The 16,157-nt window shown below is 35.9% G+C and overlaps 1 protein-coding gene across 1 annotated transcript in view; it reads left to right on the plus strand.

Moving 5' to 3' along the window:
- Positions 1 to 15,142, plus strand: part of WDR72 (WD repeat domain 72) — a 189,700-nt gene extending 174,558 nt beyond the window's left edge. The window contains exons 18-19 of the mRNA XM_030878732.2: positions 9,475 to 9,579; positions 15,087 to 15,142. Coding sequence (XP_030734592.1) covers positions 9,475 to 9,579; positions 15,087 to 15,142 — 161 coding nt within the window. The remainder of the gene's footprint in view (positions 1 to 9,474; positions 9,580 to 15,086) is intronic.
- The last annotated feature ends 1,015 nt before the right edge of the window (positions 15,143 to 16,157 follow it).

Raw genomic sequence — 16,157 nt, forward strand, 5'->3', positions numbered from 1 at the left:
GCTCTGGACGCGCAGGCCCAGCCGCTCCGCGGCACGTGGGATCTTCCCGGACCGGGGCACGAACCCGTATCCCCTGCATCGGCAGGCGGACTCCCAACCACTGCGCCACCAGGGAAGCCCTGCTTACATTTTTATATTGGCCTAATGTCCTTAGTCATAGCAAACGATAGCTCAGTCATGTTCTTGTTACATATACTTTGGATCATGTTTTCTTTCAATGTTTCCCAGAATTTACTATTCTGAAATGTGTACACAGCATGTATTCCCACTGATTCAGCCTTACAATTGTTTTCTACAGTTAATCTAATCAACTGAATTTCTAATTCAGTTCCTGAATATAAAATAGTTAACATTTCACATTCAGGAACCCTTAGTTTCGTCTATAGTCCTGGAGATTCTACCATGTATTCTTCCGAATAATTTGAAACAAGTTATTAAGAGAAGTATTATACACTAATCCAGGACACTGTTTTATACTGTCTTATCTAGAAATATCTGCTTGTCTCTCACCTTTTGTTTCCTATATCTTAGTTCTCTAAATTATAACATCTCTTTTGTATCAAGCCTAGTTTTCCGGAAGTCTCATTAGATTATGGTTGCTGGTTTCCCTTTATCCACTGCACGTTTGCTCTTTAAAATTTTACTTTCTTTAGGTGTGTTTCCTTTATCCTTTATTTATAGATGGTAATGTCTAGTATCAAAATGAGACTCTCTACTACTTATCAAGTTTATTTCTATATTTTGGGCAACCATCTCTTAGAGATACTAGCACAAATACTGTGACGCAGTGACACAGCCTGAGGATTTGAAAAGGCAACTTTCCATTATTTATCCCCCAGAAAAATTAATATTTTTAAATGAATGACTACAATTTATATGCATGACCATAAGAGGCGATCAATGCTAACAGATCACCTATGCTTTCTATGGCTGGTGTGAGTGCGTGTGTGAGAGAGTGATGCTTGCTACTGATTACATTATAAATACAGTGGTAAAGCACATTTTTATCATCCAAGCATGACTTCCATTCAATTTCAATAATTTCTCAAGATATCACTAAGATGCCACTTTGATGTCATTCAAATAAAAATAAATCACATTCAGAGTACCCAAGCCTAATGATACAAAATATGGTAACGTAGACCTTTTCTTCCTTGCATCCTTCTTAAGGTTGACAAAGAATCAGAAAATGAAGGCATAGTCTAGATAATTTGATTTCCTTATTTTCCATTTCCTACCTAGGAGATGAAAGAGCTCTGACACTTGACTAACCATCTGAGACAAGCATTTTCCCCTGAGATAGAGACGGCTATCAGCTGGGGATTTGAGACTGCCTGCCAAGCATTCTCCCCACGCTGATGGTGTCGTTTTAGGTTCGGCCTATGGAAAGGTTGCTACTCTTACAAATTCCAGTGATAGTGCCATTTGACGGTTTCTTCTTCCACTGATTCTAGAGGAAAATGTTTTTGGTATTTTTCCTTATGGATAACTGTAGACTTTGCTCTGGTTTAAATTGCCCTATGCTGTGAATCCTTATCTTAAGCTCATATATAAATCATGTTTATCTCTAGTCTTAAATGCTAGCATGATGCTCCATTGATTGAAGGGTCTCTTGTTTTCCTGAACTTCTTCTAAATTTTCAAATGGAAGCTGGGAAGTTTACTACAAATTCCTCTTAGAATTCTCCCTTTACTGACTGTTCTTCAGTGTATCAATATGTGGGAATCTTTTTGTTTTCTTCTTTGGAATCTATTCCTGCTTTCAACTTCTTGAACTTCTGAACAGTAAAATTAATGCATTTCTGTTTTTACCATAGATTCAGTCCTTATGAGAAAAGTCATATGAGTTTTACAAAATCTAAACTGCCTGAAGAGTGTGAGAGTTAATTTCTATACTTTCTTAGAACTCATGCATCACCTATACTTCCTTTCAGTGATGAAGGGGTCCTTTCAGATAAGATGTTCCTGAGTCCCCCTATCCTGAATAATTACCTCTATGGTTTAATGTAAAAAGCTGGAATTGAGCTTGCTGATCTGACTAGCTTATTTCTTGCATCTAGAAAATCTCTTCTTTACCAAAGTATAGATAAATACAAAAATAATAATAAGGAATATTTCCCTGGATTATTTCCACTCTGAATTTACTCAATATTGACCAGGGACCAAAGCTGTGGAAATTATTTTGATTTGATGATTAAAAAATAAAAATAAAAAAAGGTGCTTGCTCATCTACTTACCACTTCTCTCCTTGGAACGCTGCTTGCCAAGGAGCTGGTACTCTAAAGGAGCACATAAAGAAATCCAGGCAAACCTCTCATAGGTAACTCTGAGAATTGCCTTTTGGGGAGGGTGGAGGAAGAAATGCAGCAGAAAAAAAGGAAAGTTGCATTTTTCCCTGTTATTTCCTTTTCTACTTCCCAGATTGCACATTTCCTTTTTCATATTCTCCCCATCCTACATCCAGTATGTCTCTACAGTCTGTTTCAGTCTGAGAGTTTAAATAATTTGATTAGAGTTGGTTTTCCTGCCAGGCTTGAGTAAGACAAAGTACTTCATGGGATTCAGTTTTACATATAAAAGGAATAGAAAGAGTTGGGGTTCTACTGATTCTCTCTGTAAGAGGTTTGACACGAGGAAAATACTATTCCATAGGAATACCACATCTCTCTATAACACTGTCCATTCATTCAGCAAACAATAATTGAGAACCTCTTCATGTCTGGGGTCCTGAAACCAAGATGGGGCCAGTCTTCAGAGGAGTCTAATGCCAATTCAGCCCAACCCAACCCAGATCTAACTTCCAGGCCATGGCTTGTCCACTGCAGGTTTGCTTCTTGCAATTACTTCATGGACCCAATTAATTTAGTTTAGGATGATTCATCTCGTACTGAAGTTCATGAAGTTCATATTTGCCAAGTTGATCAATGAAGAGAGGGATTGTTTAAAGAAATTAATAGCATAAATATGATTCTAAGAAGGGTAAGGTATAACTTATTTTTTTTTAAATTTGGTTTTAAAGATTTTTTACACCATTGGTAAATATCTGATGGATGTTTCTATGCCAGGGAGTCACCTTGTTTGTTCTCAGGAGTAGCCACACTGCAGCCTCAGTCCTTTCTTGGTCATCTTTCGATAGGGCTGCCTCACCCTGGCATTGCAACTACCAAAGGAGCTCTCTGAAGCTGCCCTGATTTCCTCTGTCCCTCAGTCAGATGGAGATTACTACTTGTAGGAAAATATCAATCTTAATTGAGAAAGGGCCCCAAAAGCCTTCATTATTTCCAAGGTTACTGTAGTAGCCACTTATCTTCTTACTATCCTGTTCAGTGATTGGTTGGTCTTGGATTCTTAACTGGCAGGAAGATGTCAAGGAAGCTGTCCAGTCCAATTCTCTCATTTTATTAATAAAAGCACCCGAGTCCAGGAAAGTGAAATGACATGCTCAAGGTCACACTATTAGGAACAGAAGTGGAATTTAAAAATAGATCTTCTATTAACTGAGCTTTTTTCTAGTACAACATGCCTCCCCCACCCCCACCCCTGGGGAACTAAGAAGTTCATCTCTGTAATGAAGTTGTTGGTATTCACCTTTTAAAAAATGAGGAATTTTATCTTCCCCAAAATAAGGCAGGTAGGATCGCCTTCTTTATGTAGTCTGCCTGTTGGCATTAGTAATAGATTGTGGAGGTGTTTGGGTATATTTAAGCTATAAACCCTATGCCTGACCTTAAGATTTCTCCCTTAAACTTCAAGTGAAATTAATCATTGTTTTTTTAATTCTTAGAAATTCTTGTTAGATGCTTTACTCAGTCATTTCATAAATCGTCCAAGTGTCTGTCTCGTGTCTTACATTAGGCTAGAGATGTATTTGCTTATTTACCAGCCTTACCAAAGCAACCCATTGTTCAAGCATCCTGGATAACAGGAATATTTTTATATCTTAGAGGAATAAAACATTATTTAAAAAGATGCAGTAACCAATTAATACTTCTTTCTCATTCACATTTATCTTCCCCCAAATTAGACATTTAGCTGTTTGTGTCACTGTAGAAATTAGCTACAAATTTTTTCCCCTTAGATAGTAAAGAATTTGATCCTCTGCATATGTATATTATATATCACAAAATATTTAAATAAAATAATAATTCCAATTCTATATATCTAGTTAGGATACCAAAATAATAGTTACTCTTCACAGCATTTGGAAAATTTATTTCTTTACCAATTGAAAAAACCTCATGTTTAAAGCAATTCACACTAGAAAATGTCAGCCAGAAAATAATATTCTGTGTCAGATTACAATTTCAGAAAGATAGTAAAACACATAAGTCTAATCTTAACTCATCTTGCTGAACTTGCCCATAAAACAGTTATTTCTTAGTTATAAAGCAGCATTAGATATTTTATTTAATTCTAGGCATTCCTATATGATATTTTTTTCCAGTTTCCAGTCCACACTGAACACAAAGTAAGCCTGAAGTCTGATGCAGGATGTAGCTATTGCTATTCAAATGTAATCAGGATGTCCTATCACTTGATTATCTCAGTAGATACTCTTTAAGTAGGGGTAATATGTACATAGCTCTTTAGCTGGATATGTTTTTCTGATAAGACATCTGTCCAGAGAGAACCACTTTGTAAACTGAATTTGTGGTCTGTTCAAATGACATCCTCTTTGTTTACAACCTTAGTGTTATCACTTAAAGTCTTTTCCCTGATTATGCCTCCTTCTAATTTAAAACATATTGCAGTTTTTCGTGATCTGTCAGGATTGCGTTAGTATTTAATTCTATTGTACTTGAACTTACTGTAGTTTTTCTTCCTTCTAAACCTGTAGAAAGATTTTTTTTTAGTTGATTCATAGTGATGCCTTATTGAGAAGAGACCTAAATTTTCAGCCAAAGAAGTGATCAACTCTTGTCCACCATATTGAGCTAGTAGATTTGAACTCAGGTCTTTGACTTCTTTTCCACTGCTCATTCCTCAAATCTGAGTGGACTTTTAATCTTTCATGACCTCTGTAACATGCACATTATTTTTATGCCTTTGAATAGGATGCAATTTAGATTTTTGTCTGAGTTTTATCTGCTAATACAGTGGTTTATTCTATTCAATTGACCAGCATTTCAAACTGTTATATCGTTTTATAAATGATTTTCCTATCAATATCTCCAGTGCTTCCTAAAACTCCATACACATGCTGGATGGGATCTATTTTTTAATCATTTATTAGTCATCATATTGAAAACATTGTTTGGGCTGCAAGTTTTATTCACACTGAGAATGATATGGATTTTTACACAAGGGCTCTATATATACTACAGTACTGGCCTAGGTTGGTAGAATGAGCTGCCGTTTGTGCAGATGGATGGAGATTTTTCCCAGTGGTCACTCTCTCACTGGGAGTGGGGAGGATGGTTCTTAAAGTTGTTTGTGGCCTTGGCCTAGCCACCTTCAAAATTTACTGAAAATTTGCATTTCCACAAATGATGTGAAAAGGCAGGAAGGAGTTTTTAGACATTAACTGAAAACAAAATAGAGAATAGAGGGAGGTAATGGAGCATAACCACTGCTGACCCTGTCACCACATTTTTTTTCAGTAAATTCTTCTATAGGGTCTTTGTCATACAATTTTCTGTGCGTCCTCATTATATGTTCTTAAATGTAATTTAAAAACTGATTTTGTATTGTCTACAGTTGAACCGTTTATTTCTTTAGGAATTTCTTTAACACTAATTAAGCACACCGTAGTCAAAAGCATCTTTACAAAGTACGTGGACTTCTCCCTCTATCTAGCTTCCAAAGATATTACAAAGATATTTAGAACACTGGCCTTCTAGTTATCAATATTTTGAGGTATGTGATGAATAAATGGAACAGCCTTACATCTTTCAGTGGTAGAACTGTCAAGAAGTGTTCGTCTTTTTGCCCCTCGCCCCCAAATGCAGACTATTTCAGAATGCATTACAGAGGAAATAAACAGTTGATTTTAAGTTAAGGGTGAGCCTAGCAACCATTTGCACTGTATTGATGTCAAAAGTACCTCTCTGCCAAGCTCTAAAATGCATCTTCAAAAACTACTGAAAATATCCAAGAACTTTAGTGATGAACTACAAATGGACTTTAGTATTGATAAATAAAAGTCAATATGTATAGTGAAAGGAGAGCTTACTGTGATAAATGGGCCCACCATCAGTAAAGATCAAATTATTGACTATCTACGGCAAGGAAAAACCTGTCTATCGCTAACTTCTACAGGTGAGGAGAATTAGCCACAACAGCAATTCAAGAAAAGCTCAAAGAGACATGTAAGGAGAATTCATTAAAAATACATACAAAAGTAGGCAGTAACAGTCTGTTAAATATATCTGTGACCCCAGGCTAATGTATTTCTTTGGCCAGGCCTGGGTTCACACCTTCCCTCTCAAGGAGATTTAATTTAAATTTCACTTCCCAACAAACCCTATTGCAGGGGAATTACCTCTGCATTCCTAAAAACCATGTCACTCTTGGAATATTGTCTCTAATGCTCCTACTAGTTACTTTGTATTATACCTCAACTAGATCACAAGTTGTATGCGGGCACATTAAAAGTGCTTCGTGTTTTTTGTCCCTCACATGGTCTAGCACAGAGCTCTACCCATAATAATGACTGATCAATATTTGTTGATTTCATCAGTTTTGAAATGATTCATTTACAGAAGCCTAGGCCACACATCATGTCAGAGTTTACTGATGAAACATCACAAGAAACACCCAAAAGAATAATTGCAAAGATTGGCCTATCAAAAAAAAAAAAAAGTGGAATGGCAGTAATTAACCTCTCCAATGTCTGTTGTTCCCAATTGACAGAATGTAGGGATTTCTTCCACAGTAGATTTAATTGGATACTCTATAAACTACCCAGTAAAAAAATGGCACATCTTGTACCATCTCAAATTTGGAAGCTAAAGTGTAATTAAGCAAAATATCTGAAGAACAACCCTTTCTACTCTCCTACCCCCACAAAAAGCACACCCTCCAAAATCAGAGGTGGAGACAAAAATAGCTGCATGGTACCTTATACTGTGAGTTTAATAAAGATCATGCAGTTAAAACTACATCTAACTTTCCACTTTTCTTGAAAGATTTGGTATGTCAGTTTATCCTGGGACCACTTTATTGCCACTAAAAATGGTTGCAAGCGTTGACTTCCATTGTTCTAATACCATGCTCTCTTCAGCTCTTTGAGGCCCCTGTGTCTAGAAGAGCCTTTTGGAGGAATGAATAGATAAATGAATAGATGCAAGTTTTAGATGAAAGAATAGTGTATGGGATCACAAGTGTGATGCAGTTGCCCAAGTAAACACAGATGCTACTTCATTCGTTGTTAGTAATAGATTTAGTTGTATGGTTAATTCCCTATTATAAATACCAATGTAAGTATCTCAGAAAATTAACAAGGTATATAGAGAAAAAAAACCATTAAAGCATGCCAGAAAATTCTGACCAATGTAATAGTACTCTGCAACTTTGATGCATTTAATTATTCCACTTAAACCTTTCACAAAAATCTATGGATTCAAAAATAATCTGTAAGTATGATCTAAACTGAGGAAAACTAAATTAAAGGCAGTGACACCAAAATAACTACTTAGGCCATACATACTACCCATACATACTACTTAGGTGTCTCCTCCCAAGTCATGGACTAACCCACACTACTGTTTTGTAAATATGCATCTTTTATCTCAAGTGGGCCTAACAAGAAACCGAGCAGATCAGGTTGAAAGTAACTCAAAGCACATATCCTCCTGGTTTGGGAGGACATCCAGCATGGCACGTCTGCTTCATTCATTTGTTCATCCATTCACCCATTGCACAGATCCTTCAAGAATACTTTCCATAGCCCAGGGCATACAGAGGTAAATAAAACAGACATGGTACCTACTTCCATGTTTTTTTTTTTCAGAAAACTCAAATGCAGAAGAGGAAACATTTGGTATGTTTATTCAAAATCAGAATTTTGTATATTTTTTCTCATATTTTGTTCCCATACAAAAAGTTTTAGAAAAGCAGTGAATTCAAATGCTATGCTTGCCCTTCCACAGAAAAGAGCAGTACTATCTGTGTTTTGAGAGGGTAGGTGAAACTGGCAAGAATATTTGGACCAGAATCATGTTACAAGTCACCTTTAAATCTGTATATGTGGGCCTCAGGTTATGGTCACCACTGTTATGCACAGTCCATGAAAACAAGACAAGGAGTCTGGGAGGTGTGAGCTCTCCTAAGGTTGCTTTGGACCTCAGGCGGCCCTCCTTTGTATCATTTATCGAACGTGTGAAGCAACACAAGCTTTAGCCTCTGCATTTGCTCCCTTATCTCCTAAGGGAGGCTTGCGAACAGCGGCCAGGCCCACTCCCCTGGGCCAACAAACACATTATTTCTTATAAATATCTATGTTAAATATATATAAACATATTATGACTTATAAATCTATATTTTCTCTATTGCATTTATGGCTTATAAATAATACGTTGTGTGTGTTATCAAGACCTGAGAAGACAGTGGTACTTCTCACCGCAGCAATTTGTGATAGACAAAATTCAATTTTGTTTGGCTTCAGACAAGTAAGTATGACATAATTTATATTATTGAAGCCTTGCTTTGTTTTGTTATTCAGAGTGTCTTCATGAAGACCATGTCTACTTTTCCTGACAAATGATTCCTTGAACAAATATAACAGGGAAATACGTTACTTGTGGAGAGAATTTAGACAAAGTAGTACAACTCGTGGAAAAATGTGGAAACTTAAGTCTGTGTTTCTCTAACAGAGCTAGTAGTTGTAATGTGTTTGTAGGAAATTTTAGATTCCTACGCTGGCTTCTGTTTCTGTTCATAATTCCTACTCAGAAAATATATCATGACTGAAGACCTACCATTCAAAACACCAGCCCTCCTTATTATCATTTGCGTATTCACTCTATCTTTTTAAAGTTATTCTTATAGGGCTTTTTGTGTTTGGAACAATAGTTTTTAATTTGATGAAAGAGAACCAAAATGCATAAAAAGTGTTCATCCACTGTGATTTGTGTGACAAAAGGAACCATTGCAACAGCATAGAGCTGGTCTAATTGAACAGCCTGATGTTCTTCCTTCTGTGTCCTGTTGCTGTTAATTGACTATATTGTTTTAGATTTATGCATTAAAAATACGATTTTTACTTCGAAGGGATCACTTCGTTACTTTGTAGCTTTTAAGCTGATGCCATGAACTTATTTTTCTTCTAAGATAAAGTCTCATGTATAGATTTTTCAACTAATTACATGTCTGCCAATACATACTTAGAGGATACATTTTATTTCAATTTATTATTTGTGTTTACATAGTGTGTCCCTGGAAATATCTGTGGAAATGAAAGGAAATGTTTAATGGTGTTTATTACTACTTTTTCATCGCTCTCTTTCTCTTTCTTTGCTCTCTCTTTTTTTAATAGCTCCAGTCAGTCCGGTCAAGCATGACAGCAGCTCAAACTCGGCAAACTTCCAAGACACCGAGGACATGCCTGACAGATGTGTCTTGGAAGAGTCTGAGAATCCAGGTGAAAGCCATTTAAAAATAGTCAAGTATAAATGATAAATTTGACACAGCTTTGGGGTCCTTGGAAGAGAGTGGGGGGAGAGGACATTGTAATGCTGTTTTCTCTTAGCAGCTGCACTGTCAAATTAATGGTCACCTCCAGGGGTCACAGTGTGGAGCTGTTATCTTTTCCTCTTTCATCAAGAATTCAGCTGGAGGAAGTACAAAGGCTTTATGACTGAGAAGGGAAGCTGACACTATTAGTTCATTATCATCAATTTTAGGCTAAAGTGGTTAATAGGAGCAGAGATTGGAAACTGGAAAAATGGCAACATTTTAAATATTTCAAATAATGGGATCAAGTGGAAATGGAGAATTAGGGGGAAAAGAGAAACAAATCGTCATCATTACTATCTGTTTTACCTCTCTAAATACAAACAGAACTCTAAAGGGGATGAGAGGATTTTAGCATAACAGTAATGAACGAATGGACAGTGTCAACTGTTTAGAACAAAACAAAATAGTAACCCTTCCTCACTCAATAAGATTTACCCTATGTCCAAGTTACTAATGTTTGTATTCTCTTTGTGGGAAGAACAGACAGAAATGTGCTGGAAGGATATGTCCAGGAATGCTTAAGCATGAATTTTTGTTTTTGTTTTGTTCTGAAGCATGCCTTGTCTTAACAACTAATTAATTAAGAGAAAAAAAATCTTGTGAGAGTTGAACGACAGTTCCTGGTTCACTGCAAAGCCATAAGGTGCTAGAAGATGCCTTATTACCATGAGCGAAAGAGTTAACTATCTTCCCTCACTGAACGTTTTTCTTGCCTGTTTTCTCTGGCCGCTGTGTACTCTCTACCCTCTCACATCTTTGTGTGCTGATCCATGTATCAGATTTTTGATTCATCCTCTCTGTGGCCTGTCAGCTTAGTTAAGAGATTTCCAAATCTTGTAGCCTTCGCTGACAGGGGGCAGCTGCAAACAGTCCCCTGATCCTTCCCCGAGGAGAGCTACTGAGATTTAATTTTCAGTGAAAGGTGCAGCCTGCAATCTATGTCAGGTCCCCTAAGTCATCTCGGAACCCCGATAGGCCCAGTGGCAATGGCTTGTATTTCAGTCCCCTCCACTACACCAAGATTCCTCAAAAGATGAACTGCTGCTGGATGTCTGTTCTCAGCCACACTTCTGCTTCAGAATCCATGGAACTGAGAAATGGCATCTTTAGCAATGACAGAAATTTTTCATTAGCACATTAGCCCCAACCCCTGCCATAATATCCAAACGACAAATGTAGATGTGTCCCACGTGAAAAGGGAGCGGGTAGTGGTAGCATCAGATTTCTATTAAAATTATTTTTAAATTACTTTTAGTTCTGACTAAAATTTTGTCTAATTTTTACTAGGTTTTTAAACTGTTTTAAAAACAGTTTAAAAACCTAGTTTTTAAACTAGGTTTCTATCAATCATTTAACAGGCAGTTAAATCCACGAGGCAAGTTTTTAACCGAAGTGTTCATTGCTTTGGGCAAGAATAGATCAGCTTTATACTGTTTCAAAAGTAGAATAAATTTCAGTCATCCCTCAATATGAGTGGAATTGTAGTGAGGTTCAAATATAGCATAGTCTATCTGATTGATATAAACAAAAGGATATATCAAAAAAGAAAGATTAGAAAATATAGGTGCTGATAAAGAACCTTAACTTAAAAAGTGAGTACCATTCTATACATTGGACATCATTAAACTGGTAATAAAGAATGAATTACTCTGGCTTTTTCCTCTGTCCATTCCTGCATTTTAAGACATCTTGCCTTATAGGCCTAGAAACCTCTGGAGAGTTCACTACTGGTCTCACTGCCTTCCACTGAGAATTTGTGGCTTGGTTGTCATGGAGACATCGTATTTCTCCAAGAATTGCTCATATTGATCCGTGGCCAGGCGTAAATGGCCAAGCGAGTGTGAGGAATAAAGGGGGCTGGGCAGTCCTATAAAATGACCAGGGCTTGTGGGTTGGAAATAAGCTCATAGCAAACACTTAGGTAAAAAGAAAGAAGCAGTTTTATTTTGTTTCAAGATTTCTTTCTGCACTTTGGGCCATTGTCTTCCTTCTCTATGAACTGAAAGAAACTTGTTAGTCACTTGTCATGTCAGATCTTTGGTGCTTGTCCTGACACAGCTGTCAGCCTTCCAGCTCTGTGCAGTTCAGGGACACACAACAAAGAGGCAGTGACATGAATTATTTATTGCTCCTTGTGTGGATAAAATTCTGTGATAAGAAATTAAGACACTTCTGACAGGGGTGCTTGTTTAGTAAGAAAGATTTTGATGAGAGAGTGCAGTTCCTTGAAGTCTGAGCATTTGAGAGGCAAAATTCTTAAAACTGAGCATGAAAGAAGATTTGTGAAATTGGTGGCATGGTAGGACTTCCTTGTACTGTGAAAATATGACTGTCCACTTCTCAGCGTCCAAAAATTAACTTCAAAATATCAAGTCATTCAAATGTAGGGCCTCCAAAACTATAAACATTACTTTGGTTGTTTAGTTAACTCTATTTACCATGTACAGGTGGTGTTTCTCTGGAAAGCATGTTTAACTGCCTTTGTTAGAAGAAAAAACAAAATTTGGGATTTTTAAATGGTAAGCTTTGAGAAGATGTTCTCAAACCAATAGAACTGCTTCAGTAGCTAAGCTTATAATTTCATTAGTATAGTCATTATTTCTTGTATGGAAAGGAGTGTATTTAAATATGAATGAATTATTCTTACCATTTTCACCTGGAATATTATCACTCATTTAAAATTCTTTTTAACATTTTCATGTACATGCAAAATCCCCTAGTTACAAAGTTGAATGTGGTCAGTCTTTTGGCTTTAATGGATATTGACCTTACATGGTTTTTATCTATGCAATTCTAAATGACTAATATATTTATTACATCATTTTTAATTAATAGCCCAGTTGTTCAAACAGCATCTGGAAAATGAAAACAAAAAAATCATTTTCCTATTCAAGCACAGTTCAAGAATATTGCCTCACATATTCTTCTCTCTAAGGAAAGATTTCTTGGTAAATTCTCTAAACATCATATTACTTTAGCTCATATAGCTTTATATTGCTCATATCAACTAATTTGCATTTGCAGAGAGTAAGAAAACTTGAAGTACAGAAAAACTAAAACAATTTTTTAAAAGATGAAGTTGAAATGTTTTAAATGTTGATAGAGCATTTAAAAATATCAGTAATAAAATCAAACTTTTAGAATTTATATAAAACAGTAAGGTTGACTTTGCAAATTGACTGTCTTTGAATAAAATGGGTTTTGAACTCAGTATGTAGATTGTTTATTTTTTCATTGACATCACTGCTTCTCCAGCACTGAAATGACTAGGATGACCCATTTGTAAATGGCCTGGAGTGTGCATATAGGTCACAATTTAGATACCTGGTGGAGTGGTCATTCACCCAGTCTCTAAAGCTCTCTACCTTATTCATCATGCCATTGTGATCTCTTTATTGGTTCAAGCTGTATACCCAGGTGGGTGCCTGCAGTCCATTAAGGTTGGCAAAGCACCTTTAGACCAGAGCATTCTTGTTACTCTGAGCCAGCTAGTGAACCTGGAGGTCTTGTCTGATCGGTTAAGGCCTCCCTCAGCAGTGTCTTTTCTTTGGAATAATTCATTAGCAACGAGTTTTGACTCACAGGTGAATCCCAGATTGAAGTTTCTGGCTTAGACTCTGTGAAGTCTACTGGCTTCTTCACCAGCATTTATACATTCCTGGAACCTGTGGGAATAACTTCAATGTCTAGTAATAGAAGCACTGAGACAACATGTGAACTTGCAGCTCCCTTTTTTGAGTTTTTAGGGCCATTAGGCTTGCTTTCTTTGGCTCTTTAAGGCCTGGTTGCTTTTGAAACTGAAAGATGTTATCACAAAAATAGTTCAGTTTAGTCTTTTGATGGTTAACTTCTTATTAACTGTTCCATGCACAGTGATTATAGCTCAATCCCCAATCTCCAGAATATTAAAAAAGTGTTCCTTGCCCCTCATCTTTGTACTCATGATGATAAAAAATTTAGTGTGACATTCACAAATTTTATCCAAGTGTTAATGAGAAACCTTGAGCTTTTATCACCTTATTGGCTTGGAAAATTAAGAATTTTACTTCCTAGTGCACCAGGGATAGTGCACTTAAATATAGCTTCAGCTGAAAATAGTAGTGACAAGAGAGAACTTGGAAGTACAAAAAAAAGGATTCAGATAAGCATTTTTATGTCATTCTGAAGTAGTTTATAATCAGTATGCATCTACCATTAACAGAACACTTTAGTGGTTTTTATATAGCACGTTATGTAGATCTACATACATCATTGTTAATCAATATTGCATTTGCATGAATCTGATGAACAAAACTAGATTTCTTACAGTTTCCTAGGGGATACTACGTTGTGAAAAGCCAAGGTTGTTTTTTTTTTTTTTTTTTTTATACTATTCTGGCTCATGAATCACCAGCAAAAATCAGGTAACAGAAAGTAGGACAGACTCAGGAGTAGAGTGTTGGAGATGGCTGATGATGATGTGCGAAGCAGAAAAAATGTAGAATGTGCGAGCAGCCCATCAATCATAGCCATCAAGAACACACTTCTTATGTTTAGTGGTAAAAAAAACGTTCCAGAAGAAGTAAGAACAATTTCAGTAGTAAAAACATGTAAGCTCCGTCTTCTAGTTGAGTTTAACAATATCAATATTGTAAATAATTTACCCAAAGGGAAAATTTTAAGCATTAATCTAATAACCTTTAAAGGACATAAAATTCTAGGCATATATATGTAATACATATATAATACAATTCTGAATATTGGTTTAGCTAAAGTAAATAATCAGCTTTTTGAGTTTTTGCCAGTAGGAGTGGGAGTTACTATGATTAGTCACAACATTAATATAAATGTGTTTAGAAGTAGTTTACTGAGGCACAGTGCTCTAATTATTCAAATTAATTTAATCAAGTGATCTTTTAGCCTGCAATAATCATCCAAGTAGTCTGAGAAGTATGTGCGGTTTTTTTATTCCATAGCTCAAACCATATTTCAACTGACATTTATAACATCTGGTCCTAAAACTGCAGTTGTGAGTTTCTCTAAGAACAATTCAGCTCCTTGAAATTTATGGAAATTTACTAATTTCAAACTTGATTCGTCTTGTTGACAACTTTTTACCTTTCTCGGTGATTAAAAAAGACCTATACCAATAAGATGTGCAATTAAAATACATTTACCTGAGGCCTGGTTTATAAGAATTTCTTTATTGTCTTAACATTTTATTTCATATAGAAAAAGAAATGTAGAAATTATAGGTAATTCCTTTCTTCCTTCCTTCTTCCATTTCTTCACTTATTTCTTTCCTCATTTCCTCCCTCCTTTCATCCTCCCCTCTCTCCCACCCTTCCTCTCTCCCTTCCTTCCTCCTGCCCTTTCTTCTCTCTTATTTCTTTATTTTACCATATAACCCAAGATAATCTGTTTTCTTTCCAGGTGAACGAAGGCATCATTTATGGATAGCAAAGGTGTGCTCCTGCAAGCTGTGCTAAATGGACTCTCATCTGTTGAACTGGATTTGGACAAATTAAGAAACCCCAAACATGCCAGTTGTTTATCATTGTGTATAAGCTATGTTGTTATTAGTCTAGTTATTAGTTTGTAGTAAATCTGCTGATACTTTGGCCAGAGTCATTACTGATGGAAAATATTCAAATTCATCTAATTTTAGAAAATCATTGTCTAAATCATTCAATGCCTCTTACTTTTGTTTGACTATTTCCAACAAGGAGTGCCAGCCCACAGACACAAATTTAATACCATTTTAGATTTTCTTCCATTTTTCAGTTCCTGAATTATATAACCCTATTGCTTTTAAACAATGTAACAAACAATGCTTTTAAATTTAATGTTGCTTAAATGTATTTGATCTAAAACTTTACCAAATTTGTTTCATTTGTTAGGTTAGGATATTTTGTCTTAGTAGATGCTTTAATTCAGATCAATCACCCTATGGTAAATCTCATCCTTAAACATGAAATGTCAACAAATAGCCAATTCCATTTAGTCATCAATTAGCCCAAATAAGTGATACACAGTATAATAGGGACCAATCTTGTGCAGTCAAGTTAATTTAGACTTCTAATGACATAGAGGCTAATGTCTTTCGCTAAAGGTTGATCTTGTTGGCCATATACATGTAAACTAGGGAAGGGGAATCTACTGATAGCACATCACAACTGATCTTTAATAAGTAAAAACTCTTGTAGTTCTGTTCCCAGAAAGAAGCTTGACTAGCAGGAATTCTCAAACTAAAATATGGGAAGCAATATAAATAAGAACAGACATAAAGTGCTCATATATTAAGGCCTTTAGTGATCTGATTTATTTGCTGTGATTTATATTGTATAATTCCTGAATTTACAGAAAATCATCAAGAAGATTATTAGTGTGCATATGAATACAAATATTGACTAATCCATAGAAAAATGGAAATAAAGTGTTAAATATATGATATATATCTTTATATATCTATCTAATAGGGAAGTTATAGTCACTTCAATTCAA

The sequence above is a fragment of the Globicephala melas genome, chromosome 2, assembly GCF_963455315.2.
Source record: "Globicephala melas chromosome 2, mGloMel1.2, whole genome shotgun sequence".
In the NCBI taxonomy this organism is placed as follows: Eukaryota; Metazoa; Chordata; class Mammalia; order Artiodactyla; family Delphinidae; genus Globicephala; species Globicephala melas.